Genomic DNA, 14,264 nt, shown 5'->3' on the forward strand with positions numbered 1-14,264 from the left:
ACTCTGTTGGACAGACCTTCTTCCTGCTTAGGTAGTCTGCCAGGATATTTTGAGACCCTTCTAAATGCACTGTTGTAATTGACAGAACTATATTCTCTGCCAAGGTAAATATCTTTTGCGCCAGATCTTGAAGTTCTTTGTGCCTGGGACCTCCTTGGTGTCTCAGGAATGCTACCGCTGTTATGTTGTCTGTAAGAATCTTTACATGCTTGTTTTTTAGCCGCGAATGGTTTCTTTTTAGGGCCTCCCAAACTGCTAAAAGCTCTCTGAAATTTGAGGACTTGTGGCTGATATCCTTGAGCCATTTGCCCTGGAAAAATGTCCCTCCAGGTGTGCTCCCCATCCCCACTGACTGGCGTCTGTGGTGATTATCACACAAGGAGTCGGAATCCATGGAACGCCTGTCCTTAAATTGTTGATTTGTGTCCACCTCCGCAATGATTTCCTTACTGTTGTTGATAGTTGAATCCGTCTGTCCAGAGACGCTTGGCAACGATCCCAGACCGATAAAATCTGTCTTTGTAATGGTCTTGAGTGGGCTTGGGCCCACCTGACACAGTTGATACAGGCTGTCATCTTCCCTAAGATCTTCATGGCTGATCTTATGGTAACTCGATCCTTTAGAAACTGTATGATCAAGTTTCTCATAGACTTTTGTCTTTCTTTTGGTAGAAAGGACTCTCTGCAAGTTGAATCCAGAAGTACTCCCAAGAATACTTTCCGAGATTCGGGTTTTAGACGAGATTTTTCCTGATTTACAACCCATCCCAGATGTTCTAGCACCGTTATGGTTCGATCTCTGTGTAGGAGTAGTGTTCTTTCCAAACGAGCCACCAGGAGAAAATCGTCCAAATAAGGAACTATTGAAATGCCTTGAATTCTTAGGTATGCAACGACTTCTGCGATCAGTTTCGTAAATATCCTTGGGGCTGAAGCCAAACCAAAAGGGAGACATTGAAACTGGAGGTGGCAGGTCTGATCCGATAACGATACCGCAAACCTCAGAAGCTCCTGAGAGATTGGATGAATTGGAACCTGATAATACGCACTCTTCTGGTCGAGAGTGCACATTACTGAGTTCTTGTCTATGAGATGGATGGTTGATCTTATGGATTCCATCTTGAACCGCTTGTATTTGACCCAAGCGTTTAATGGTTTTAGATTTATGATGGTGCGACTTTCCCCTGATGGTTTCGGGATTGAGAATAGGGACGAGTAATGACCCCTGCCTATTTTTGATGCGGGAACCCGAACTATGACCTGGGAGCTGAAAAGTTCCTGAAGGTCTGAGATCATTGGAGAGTCGGCAGCCACCGACATCGGTAAGATATATCTTTGGTGTGCTGGGGATACTAATTCTATTTTGTAGCCTTTGGATATTATGCTTAAGACAAACTTGTTTTGAGTGATCTGACCCCAGTTGTTGAGGAAAAACCTTAGTCTGCCCCCTATGCCTATGGCGTCATTGCCTCCTAGGTCTAGAGTTTGATCCAAAAAGTGAATTTCTTCCCCTTCTGTTTTGAGTATAGGAGCCTTTATAGGACCCTCTATTGGATCTCCACTGTTCTCTGTATTCGGGTTGTTTACGGGGTGGTGGCCTTCTCCGAAAGGGCTGAAACCTTTTGGGTTTATCATCAGGGAATCCCTTCTTATTATCCGACGCAACCTCCAATATATCATCTAACGCTTGTCCCTTTTCTTCTCCTGGAAGTTCCCCGTCTTCCTGATCAGAGCTTCTGAAGTCTGCATCTTCATTTGATGATTTATCCATGTCTTCCTGCTCTGGATCCCATCTGGGCCTCTTACAGCTCGGTCCTGGACTGGAGCTGTGCCGTTCTGATATGGTAGCCAGGGAAGCCTGTACCTCTTCCCTGATTAAACTCCTCATCTCGGACAAAAACGTTGGTTGCTCTTCTCTTACTACTTTAGAGATAAAGACGCTGCAGAGTGCTTTTTTGTATGCTTCTGGAAACTTTACATGGCACATGGAGCAACGGTTAGATTTTGCCGAGGCCTTGCCTGGCTTTTTTGCCGTTGAGAGGAGCGTTTGTGGGGGATCCTTGTCCTAATAATACAAGCATAGGGACTGGACTCAGTGTCTATGTGTGTGCAGAGGTGCATTTGCGCTATGCGCACTTACCCCAACATCCTCACTTCTGACTTCAACGTCATTCTTTGTTTCAGGCATCCTGACACAATCCTGTGGATCCTGCGATAAGTCCGACTCCGATCGTCTACAATGCAGGAACTGCACCAGTAGACACTTAAGCGGCCAGACTGATATAAATCAAATCTGGCGCCTGCCGCTCCCCCACGCCATAACAGACCAGCCCGGATACACCGCCGACGTCACCGGAAGTGACTCCGGTTATTCTGCCCTTTACTTCCGCGTTCCACTATGTGGAACGCACGCCGGGCATCCGCTGACATCACCGGAAGTGACGATGTCTATTTTCAACTTACTTCTGCGTTCCACTATGTGGAACGCCCGCCGGGCATCCGCTGACGTCACCGGAAGTGATGATGGCTACTCCCCACTTACTTCCGCGTTCCACCTTGTGGAACGCATGCCGGGCTTCCACGGACGTCACTAGAAGTGACTCCTATTACCGGCTCCTCTACGATCAGCGTGGAGATCCTTATTCCGGTGCCTCTTCTCCTGGCACCTGAGCCCCCCACCGGGGGGAAGCGACTCAACCCAGGAGCCTGTCCGCTCGACTGGTCTCTGTGGCAGAGGGACTCCCCACCGGGGAGTTTCTGCCATGGGCCCGCTGGACAGGGGGAAGGATATTGGACCAGCCGCACGATCCCCCTGAGCCCTCCGGTAAGCTTTCTTGCGCGCGTGCTGCACTCGTGTGTCCCTCCATGCAGGGACAGGAAAAATCACTGAAGGAAAGGGGGAGGAGTGGGACCTTTTAACCTCTCGTGTGTTGTTTCCTGTCCCTGCAGGGAGGAGGAGGACGTCCTCCAGTGTGCTGTCAGGGGGACGTCCTGGAAAACTAAATTTCCGAGCAGTCCGAAATACTCGGAGGCCCCCCCGAGCGTGCTCGGGAAATATCGAGCAACGAGTATACTCGCTCATCACTAGCCCTAATCCAATCTTTTTATATATATACCATTTTAGAGTATTATTATTATTATTATTATTTGTTTATATAGCACCATTGATTCCATGGTGCTTTACATGAGAAGGGGTTACATGCAACTCTATAATCCAATGGTGCCCTTTCAGGTACGGACTGGGGCTGATATTCAATTAATTAAATTAAATAAATAGGGCAGCACACTGCAGCGCCAAAACATGCAAACTTGAAAACACGAAATTTAAACTGCATCACTGCACTAGAAATATGAAAAATGAGAGCTTTTAGCGCATAAAAATGGCCAATTTTATGTGTACCTCGTAGCCACTTTACGGCATCTCTCTTATACGAGGTCCTACTCTAAACCTACCTCGCTGAGAATAAACGTCTCCATCTGAACGGGTACATGTGAAACCTCTTTTCGGACTCAAATTCTCTCTCTCTGTGGAGGGGTATTGGACCTACTATAATTAAAACACCTGAAGCTAGGAGGCAGGGAGTGCACGATCAGAAGGCTAGAGAATACATTTCAAAAACCTGATCTGCACATCCAAACATAGACTGAGTGTGAACAGGTGCTGAACTGTTGTGAGTTCTGTTTTTGGGCTCCCTCTGGTGGTTACTGATGGTACTGGGTGACTTGTGTTTTCTGCAGTCTCTGGTGTCCACCTGTTCCATCAGGTTATGGGTGTTTCCTATTTAGCCTGGCTTCTTTGTCATTTCCTTGCCGGCTATCAATGTAATCAGCGTGTCTGTTTACCTCTGCTCCCTGCGTTTGTATTCTTCTGGACAAGCTAAGTTTTGATTTTCCTGTTTTTCGTTTTGTTTACTTTTTGTCTTTGTCCAGCTTGCAGTTATTTGATCCCTGCTGCTGGTCGCTCTAGTGGGCTGAAATTACTCATGTTCCATGAGTTGGCACATGAGTTCAAGTAATTTCAGGATGGTTATTTGTAGGGTTTTTCGCTGACCGCGCAGTTCACTTTCGTATCCTCTGCTATCTAGCTTTAGCGGGCCTCATTTTTGCTGATTCTGTTTTCATGACTACGTATGTGCTTTCCTCTCATTTCACCGTTATTACATGTGGGGGGCTGCTATTTCTGTGGGGTGTTTCTCTGGAGGCAAGTGAGGTCTGTGTTTCTTCTTATAGGGGAAGCTAGTCCTCCGGCTGGAGCGAGACGTCTAGAATCATCGTAGGCACGTTCCCCGGCTACTGCTAGTTGTGTGTTTAGGTTCAGGATCGCGGTCAGCTCAGGTTCCATCACCCTAGAGCTGGTTTTGTTTTTGTGCTTGTCTTTTTGTGATTCCCTGCCATTGGAATCATGACAGTATAGCCGGCCTATAAATATAATTTGGTTTTCGTTTTGGCTGAAGTAGGAGGAAAAGTAGTCTGAGCATTTTTTTTTTTTTTTTTTTCCTCCTCTTAATCTTTGAATGGCCCTGACTTCAGCTGTTTATCATGGACGTCCAGAGTTTGGCTTCCAGCCTGAATAATCTTGCTGCTAAGGTTCAAAATATACAAGATTTTGTTGTACATACGCCTATCTCTGAACCTAGAATTCCTGTCCCAGAGTTTTTTTCTGGAGATAGATCTAGTTTTTTGAATTTTAGGAATAATTGCAAGTTGTTTCTTTCCTTGAAATCTCGCTCTTCTGGAGACCCTGCTCAGCAGGTCAAGATTATTATATCTTTCCTGCGGGGGGATCCTCAGAATTGGGCATTTGCATTGGCACCAGGGGATCCTGCGTTGCTCAATGTGGATGCGTTTTTTCTGGCATTGGGTTTGCTCTATGAGGAACCTAACCTAGAGATTCAGGCTGAAAAAGCTTTATTAGCTCTCTCTCAGGGGCAAGATGAAGCAGAAATATATTGTCAGAAATTTTGGAAATGGTCGGTGCTTACTCAGTGGAATGAGTGCGCTCTGGCTGCAAAATTCAGAGATGGTCTTTCTGAGGCCATTAAAGATGTTATGGTGGGGTTTCCGGCGCCTACAGGTCTGAATGAGTCCATGACTATGGCTATTCAGATTGATCGGCGTTTACGGGAGCGCAAACCTGTGCACCATTTGGCGGTGTCTTCTGAACAGGCACCTGAGATAATGCAATGTGATAGAATTCAGTCCAGAAGTGAACGGCAAAATTATAGATGGAAAAATGGATTGTGTTTTTATTGTGGTGATTCAGCTCATGTTATATCAGCATGCTCTAAACGCACAAAAAAGGTTGATAAGTCTGTTGCCATTTGTACTTTACAGTCTAAGTTCATTCTGTCTGTGACGCTGATTTGTTCAATTATCATCCATTTCCGTCGATGCCTATGTGGATTCAGGCGCTGCCCTGAGTCTTATGGATTGGTCATTTGCCAAACGCTGTGGGTTTAGTCTGGAACCTCTGGAAGTTCCTATTCCTTTGAAAGGAATTGACTCCACACCTTTGGCTATGAATAAACCTCAGTACTGGACACAAGTGACCATGCGTATGACTCCCATTCATCAGGAGGTGATTTGCTTCCTGGTACTGTATAATTTACATGATGTCTTAGTGCTTGGTCTGCCATGGTTACAAACTTATAACCCAGTCCTGGACTGGAAAACAATGTCTGTGTTAAGCTGGGGATGTCAGGGGGTTCATGATGATGCATCTCTGATTTCTATCGCTTCATCTACTCCTTCTGAGGTTCCGGTATTTCTGTCTGATTATCGGGAGGTTTTTGAGGAACCTAAGCTCAGTTCGCTTCCTCCTCACAGGGATTGCGATTGTGCTATAGATTTGATTCCTGGCAGTAAGTTCCCTAAAGGTCGTTTGTTCAATCTGTCAGTGCCAGAGCATACTGCTATGCGGAATTATATTAAGGAGTCCTTGGAAAAGGGGCATATCCGTCCGTCTTCGTCCCCTTTGGGAGAAGGTTTTTTTTTGTGGCTAAGAAAGATGGTTCCTTGAGGCCTTGCATAGATTATCGTCTTTTGAATAAGATTACAGTCAAATATCAGTATCCTTTGCCATTGTTGACTGATCTATTTGCTCGCATTAAGGGGGCTAAATGGTTCACTAAGATTGATCTTAGGGGTGCGTATAATCTTGTGCGGATAAGGCAGGGTGATGAGTGGAAAACCACATTTAATACGCCTGAGGGCCATTTCGAGTATTTGGTGATGCCTTTTGGACTTTCTAATGCTCCTTCTGTCTTCCAGTCTTTTATGCACAATATTTTCCGTGAATATCTGGATAAATTTATTATCGTGTATTTGGATGATATTTTGTTTTTTTCTGATGACTGGGAGTCTCATGTTCAGCAGGTCAGAAAGGTGTTTCAGGTCCTGCGGGCCAATTCTTTGTTTGTGAAGGGTTCTAAAAGTCTCTTTGGGGTCCAGAAGATTTCTTTTTTGGGGTATATTTTTTCCCCTTCCACTATTGAGATGGATCCCGTCAAGGTTCAGGCTATTTGTGACTGGACGTAACCTAAATCTCTTAAGAGTCTACAGAAGTTCTTGGGCTTTGCTAATTTTTATCGTCGCTTCATAACTAATTTTTCTAGTGTGGCTAAGCCTTTGACGGATTTGACTAAAAAGGGTGCTGATGTTACTGATTGGTCTCCGGTGGCTGTGGAGGCCTTTCAGCAACTTAAGCGCCGGTTTTCTTCTGCTCCCGTGTTGCGTCAGCCAGATACGTCGCTTCCTTTTCAGGTTGAGGTTGATGATTCCGAGATCGGAGCGGGGGCGGTTTTGTCACAGAGAAGTTCCGATGGCTCAGTGATGAAGCCATGTGCGTTCTTTTCTAGAAAATTTTCGCCCGCTGAACGGAATTATGATGTTGGTAATCGGGAGCTTTTGGCCATGAAGTGGGCATTTGAGGAGTGGCGTCATTGGCTTGAGGGTGCTAGACATCGTGTGGTGGTCTTGACTGATCACAAAAATCTGATGTACCTTGAGTCTGCCAAGCGTCTGAATCCTAGACAGGCTCGTTGGTCACTGTTTTTCTCCCGTTTCAATTTTGTGGTTTCATACCTGCCAGGTTCAAAGAATGTGAAGGCGGATGCTCTTTCTAGGAGTTTAGTGCCTGACTCCCCTGGAAATTCTGAGCCTACTGGTATCCTTAGGGATGGGGTGATTTTGTCGGCGGTCTCCCCAGACTTGCGACGTGCTTTGCAGGAGTTTCAGGCGGATAAACCTGATCGTTGTCCGCCGGAAAGACTGTTTGTTCCGGATAATTGGACCAGTAGAGTCATCTCCGAGGTTCATTCTTCTGTGTTGGCAGGTCATCCTGGAATATTTGGTACTAGAGACTTGGTGGCCAGGTCTTTTTGGTGGCCTTCCTTGTCGAGGGATGTGCGTTCTTTCGTGCAGTCTTGTGGAGTTTGCGCTCGGGATTAGCCTTGCTGTTCTCGGGCCAGTGGATTGTTGTTACCTTTGTCTATCCCGAAGAGGCCTTGGACGCACATTTCCATGGACTTTATTTCGGATCTGCCTGTTTCTCAAAAAATGTCCGTCATATGGGTTGTGTGTGACCGCTTTTCTAAAATGGTTCATCTGGTACCCTTGCCTAAGTTACCTTCCTCCTCTGAGTTGGTCCCTCTGTTTTTTCAAAACGTGGTCCGTTTGCATGGCATTCCGGAGAACATCGTTTCTGACAGGGGATCTCAGTTTGTGTCTAGATTTTGGCGGACGTTCTGTGCTAAGATGGGTATTGATTTGTCCTTTTCGTCTGCGTTCCATCCCCAGACGAATGGCCAGACGGAACGAACTAATCAGACTTTGGAAACTTATTTAAGGTGTTTTGTTTCTGCTGATCAGGATGACTGGGTTTCCTTTTTGCCGCTTGCCAAGTTTGCCCTTAATAATCGGGCTAGTTCTGCTACCTTGGTTTCTCCTTTCTTTTGTAATTCGGGGTTTCATCCTCGTTTTTCCTCTGGTCAGGTGGAGCCTTCTGATTGTCCTGGAGTGGACATGGTGGTGGATAGGTTGCATCGGATCTGGAGTCATGTGGTGGACAATTTGAAGTTGTCCCAGGAGAAGGCTCAGCAGTTTGCTAATCGCCGTCGCCGCGTGGGTCCTCGACTTCTTGTTGGGGACTTGGTGTGGTTGTCTTCTCGTTTTGTTCCTATGAAGGTCTCTTCTCCTAAGTTCAAGCCTCGGTTCATCGGTCCCTATAAGATCTTGGAAATTCTTAACCCTGTGTCGTTTCATTTGGATCTCCCGGCATCGTTTGCTATTCATAATGTGTTCCATCGGTCGTTGTTGCGGAGGTATGAGGTACCTGTCGTTCCTTCTCTTGAGCCTCCTGCTCCGGTGCTGGTGGAGGGTGAGTTGGAGTATGTTGTGGAGAAGATCTTGGATTCTCGTGTTTCCAGACGGAGGCTCCAGTATTTAGTTAAGTGGAAGGGTTATGGTCAGGAGGATAATTCTTGGGTGATTGCCTCTGATGTTCATGCTGCCGATTTGGTCCGTGCTTTTCATAGGGCTCATCCTGGTCGCCCTGGTGGTTCTCGTGAGGGTTCGGTGACCCCTCCTCAAGGGGGGGGTACTGTTGTGAGTTCTGTTTTTGGGCTCCCTCTGGTGGTTACTGATGGTACTGGGTGACTTGTGTTTTCTGCAGTCTCTGGTGTCCACCTGTTCCATCAGGTTATGGGTGTTTCCTATTTAGCCTGGCTTCTTTGTCATTTCCTTGCCGGCTATCAATGTAATCAGCGTGTCTGTTTACCTCTGCTCCCTGCGTTTGTATTCTTCTGGACAAGCTAAGTTTTGATTTTCCTGTTTTTCGTTTTGTTTACTTTTTGTCTTTGTCCAGCTTGCAGTTATTTGATCCCTGCTGCTGGTCGCTCTAGTGGGCTGAAATTACTCCTCATGTTCCATGAGTTGGCACATGAGTTCAAGTAATTTCAGGATGGTTATTTGTAGGGTTTTTCGCTGACCGCGCAGTTCACTTTCGTATCCTCTGCTATCTAGCTTTAGCGGGCCTCATTTTTGCTGATTCTGTTTTCATGACTACTTATGTGCTTTCCTCTCATTTCACCGTTATTACATGTGGGGGGCTGCTATTTCTGTGGGGTGTTTCTCTGGAGGCAAGTGAGGTCTGTGTTTCTTCTTATAGGGGAAGCTAGTCCTCTGGCTCGAGCGAGACGTCTAGAATCATCGTAGGCACGTTCCCCGGCTACTGCTAGTTGTGTGTTTAGGTTCAGGATCGCGGTCAGCTCAGGTTCCATCACCCTAGAGCTGGTTTTGTTTTTGTGCTTGTCTTTTTGTGATTCCCTGCCATTGGAATCATGACACTGAACCCAGAGTCGCCAACTCGCTTATAGTTAAATAAATAGGGCAGCACACTGCAGCGCCAAAACATGCAAACTTGAAAACACGAAATTTAAACTGCATCACTGCACTAGAAATATGAAAAATGAGAGCTTTTAGCGCATAAAAATGGCCAATTTTATGTGTACCTCGTAGCCACTTTACGGCATCTCTCTTATACGAGGTCCTACTCTAAACCTACCTCGCTGAGAATAAACGTCTCCATCTGAACGGGTACATGTGAAACCTCTTCTCGGACTCAAATTCTCTCTCTCTGTGGAGGGGTATTGGACCTACTATAATTAAAACACCTGAAGCTAGGAGGCAGGGAGTGCATGATCAGAAGGCTATAGAATACATTTCAAAAACCTGATCTGCACATCCAAACATAGTGTGAACAGGTGCTGAACCCAGAGTCGCCAACTCGCATATAGTTAAATAAATAGGGCAGCACACTGCACCGCCAAAACATGCAAACTTGAAAACACGAAATTTAAACTGCATCACTGCACTAGAAATATGAAAAATTTTTTGAAATGGGGCTGATATTCAGTCCTGGCATTTGAAATCACACAGGTCCATGTTGTCCCCGTCCCCATGAATCAGATGGGATGAATTACTAATATTACCCTGGATGGAGGAAAAGATTTACTACAAGACCAATATTTCTAATGATAACGGTGGCCTGGTGGGGTAAGTGACGGAGTCATCCACTTTGTGCTCCATCACAACTCTTAATAGTATGGGTATCTTGAGAACACTGATTCTGTTAACAACGTAGCAGACAGGGCAGCCCATGACCAGACAGGCCCTTCTGGCATTTACCAGAATTGCCTGATGGCCAGTCCGGCCCTGTGCCCTTTTTTATACATATGTTTTAGGGGCACCACAAGTCCTTTCCCATTTCCACCCATGACTTTTTCTCTCTCTTTAGTTATTTCCAGCTTTCCCCACTCTCAAAAACAATAAAGCATTGCTTAAAATCTCAGAGATTTAGATCCAGGTGTGAAAATTACCCAGTTCCACCAGTGGAATTTTTCCACTCTCAACAATTAATGTAAATTATCGATCAAGAATCACTTACCGGAGTGGGTTGCCATTGGGAGGGGTGAGGAAAAGTATTTGGTGGCCTGGAAGTGTCCTGGGTGCTGCACCGCACTGTGGCCTGCAGATGGGTTCATTCGGCCGGCTCCGCGGTGACTCAAATGAGGAGGAGGAACAAACTCCCGGCCGTCCATCACTGGAGGGAGCGAAATAGAGGGTAGCTCTGTTTAGTGGGAAGTCCCGGGAATGTTGCCGGGCTCCTCTTGAAGCTCCGGTATCATTCTCTAAATTTGCAGTGACACAGTAGAGTAGATACAATGTTTTGATGATCACTTATTACATTTTGTTGCAGCGTTCGAAGGGATTTTTTTTTCTCATTATGCCATTTACTGATCTGGTAATTAATTTTATATTTTGATAGACCAAACTTTTACAAATGAACCAAAAAGAGAGTATAGTATTCTGAATAGAAATGAATTTATTAAATTACTACAAATAAATAATGACATACAACGATATAAACAATCACTTTTGAACAAAGTAAAAAAGCCTGACTTCACAGGTGTAACACCCAGGAACAACATATGTAAGTGGATGGGAAGGAAGTTTTAACATGTAGGCTCAGAGAGCAGATATTATTATCCACTCACTCACATTATAACCAGTATAACTAAATAAAGTAGCCAGACGAACCTATAAAAAGTGTCCCCCCGAGGAAGCCAACGCGAAACGCGCGTTGGGGCTGCATCGCTCAGGTCCTAACAGTGGAGATTTATGGGTGAGGATTATAACATGGCCATTCATAAGATTCTTAATCTTTTATTAGGATTGGGTCTTTTACTCTAATTACCCAGTTTATGACTGACTAGATGTCCTTGCATGATTAGCACTTTTTTTGCACATTGACACTTTTTATAGGTTCGTCTGGCTACTTTATTTAGTTATACTGGTTATAATGTGAGTGAGTGGATAATAATATCTGCTCTCTGAGCCTACATGTTAAAACTTCCTTCCCATCCACTTACATATGTTGTTCCTGGGTGTTACACCTGTGAAGTCAGGCTTTTTTACTTTGTTCAAAAGTGATTGTTTATATCGTTGTATGTCATTATTTATTTGTAGTAATTTAATAAATTCATTTCTATTCAGAATACTATACTCTCTTTTTGGTTCTTTTGTATTGATCGCTGTTTTGAGAGTGTTCTGGGCTAAAATTAGCGCCCCCATGATGACATTAGAGGGGATTTGACATTTTGGGAATATGTTTTCTGTCTTGAAGACTGTATTGCAAACTTTTACAAATGTAGCGATACCACATATCTGTATTTTTTTACTTTTTACTAGGAAAAAAGGAGGGTGGTGTGTAATTTTTTTTTTTTTAAATTTTCATTGTCTTTCTTAGTCCCCATAGAGGTCTTGAACCTGAGATTGCCCTCTCATCATCACCCGCTTTTCTGCACATCATTCTCCCAGTAAGTAATCCCACACAAGTAACAGCACCCTTTTCCCTGTGGAACCCTCCAACATGCAGCCCCATATAGTAACATCATCCATGTTTCTTTACCCACAAAATACATCCTCAGACGCCTGACACTTAGCCCTATGTCCTCATTCCCATCTGCACACAGCTCCATTGTGCAGCCCCTCAGTCCTCTCAGAAATTCCTGTACACATAAGCCTCATGTGATCACCAACAGCCACAGCACCATGTTGCTTCCTGTTATTGGAACTACCCTGGATGGAGGGGGCCTCATCTCTTCCTGTGACATTATCTCCTCACAGGAGAGACTCCATTTTATCCTCTACCCTCCCAGCACACCAACAAAATGGCACTGATCTCCTCCCACAGCTGTGACCTGGACAGTCCAGGAGCTGTGACCTGGACAGTCCAGGAGCAGTGCCCAGATCACAGCTGGAGGCAGCCATGGAGAGCGACCGAAGACTCCTATGTGCAGGGGATGCGGTATTGGAGGTGCATGAGTGTCATGCTCGGACAATAAGGCTGTTTTTTTTTGTTTTTTTTGCTGCATTATTTTCCTCAGCAAAACCTCTCTTGTCAGTAAAGAAGCTGAAGAAAAAAAAGCGGGTTTTGCTTAATTTTTCTTGCTCTTTGTCGTGCTACATTTGTCTCTTGTGCATGCTGATAAAGTCTAGTGGCGAAAAAATCATATTCTACTTCATAACGTTTTGACACAAAAAAACGCAGCAAAACCTGATACCTCTGTTTTTTCACCACCAATTACTTTCAATGGGTGAAAAACGCTGAAAAAAATGCTCAGAGAAGTGACATGCTCTATTCCACAAAAAACAAGCAAATCACAAAATACTGAGGACAAAATAACAAATTGTGTATGAGATTTCTGAAATCTTATAGACTTTGCTGGAACTGTAAAACACAGCTGAAAATTTGCATAAAAAAAGCAGCAAAAACACCATGTGACAATATACCCTTTCACACCAGCAAATGCAAATGGCAGCCCCCAGCGGCTGAAAGAAAAATGAATAAATAATAAAGCTCTTAAATTGGTGGCTTTAATTTTGTATGAAAAATAATAGATTTTATAATCAAATATTATTATTAAAAAATTGGTTACATAGTAGGGTTTTTAGATTTGGACATAATCCCTTCAAAATGTTTCAAATATGGGGTTCCCCTCATAGACATTTTCAAACTCTATTAGCCATCAATCTTTTGATATTCAAGATCACATGAATTATAACTCGATCATGTAGTCTACATTATCAGATGCTCGGAATGTGATCTGTTACATGTAGGGAGCACTAAAAGATCTTTATAAAAACGTATTTTTGAGCATTTTAATGATATTTCTAGTTCATCAGATTCCAGCTCTTCCAATGCAGCTCACCAAGAGTTTTCAGGTTTTTGACATTGACAAATTACATAAACCGGCCAGGAGAGGAGATTATCAGCAGCTTCTATTAAACAGATACACTTTTTTGGATTTTCAGTTTTCAAACTAAATTTAAAGGGAAAGTGCCACAATTTTTTTTGTATTGAAAATGATTGTTTATATATAAACAATTATTTTTAATACAAAATTAAATTTTTTAATTTTAATATTTTTTTTATTATTTATGCAGCCACTGTTGCGCCACCATTTTGCTTTGCAGGAGTGTAAGAGGCCCAACACGACACTTACACTCTGCAAATACGGCTGCCCTGGGCATAGGAGACAGCGGTCGGACGCCGACCCTATACTTTACCTGGGCTGTCCAGATCACAGCAGAGGGAGGAGGTCGGTGCCATTTTTCTGGAGCCCACAATGCATTCTGTGAGCTCCAGTTTCCCCCTATAATCACAGGAGCCGTGCGGTTATAGGAGGAGACCAAGGATGGGGAAGGAGAAAGGAGTAGTGGAGTGGTAAAGTAAGTATCGGCAGCAGGGGAGGGGGAAGAGGTAATCTAATCCTATCCTATCCTGTGTGATACTGACTCTGACCTGTGTATCTAATCCTCCTATGTGTGATACTGTGCTGATACGTGTATCTAAACCTATCCTATGTAATACTGACTCTGAGCTGTGTATCTAATACTATCCTGTGTGATACTGTGCTGAGATGTGTATCTAATCCTACCCTGTGTGATACTGTCTGCTGAGCCGTGAATCTAATCCTCTCTTGTGTGATACTGTGCTGAGCTGTGTATCTAATCCTATCCTGTGTGATACTGACCCTGAGCTGTGTATCTAATCCTCCCATGTGTGATACTGACTGCTGAGCCTTGTACCTAATCCTCTCCTGTGTGAAACTGTACTGAGACGTGCATCTAATCCTATCCTATGTGATACTGTTTGCTGAGACGTGTATCTAATCCTATCCTATGTGATACTGACTCTGAGC

The 14,264-nt window shown here is 44.3% G+C and overlaps 1 protein-coding gene across 1 annotated transcript in view; it reads right to left on the minus strand.

Annotated features, from left to right (window-relative positions):
- Positions 1-14,264, minus strand: part of LOC138646129 (uncharacterized) — a 126,846-nt gene that overhangs the window by 19,631 nt on the left and 92,951 nt on the right. Inside the window, 5 exon segments of the mRNA XM_069735592.1 lie at positions 3-1,184; positions 1,470-2,065; positions 2,141-2,234; positions 2,543-2,771; positions 10,445-10,600. Of these exon segments, the coding sequence (XP_069591693.1) occupies positions 3-1,184; positions 1,470-2,065; positions 2,141-2,234; positions 2,543-2,771; positions 10,445-10,600 (2,257 nt within the window).

This window comes from Ranitomeya imitator, chromosome 7 (genome assembly GCF_032444005.1).
Source record: "Ranitomeya imitator isolate aRanImi1 chromosome 7, aRanImi1.pri, whole genome shotgun sequence".
Classification (NCBI taxonomy): domain Eukaryota; kingdom Metazoa; phylum Chordata; class Amphibia; order Anura; family Dendrobatidae; genus Ranitomeya; species Ranitomeya imitator.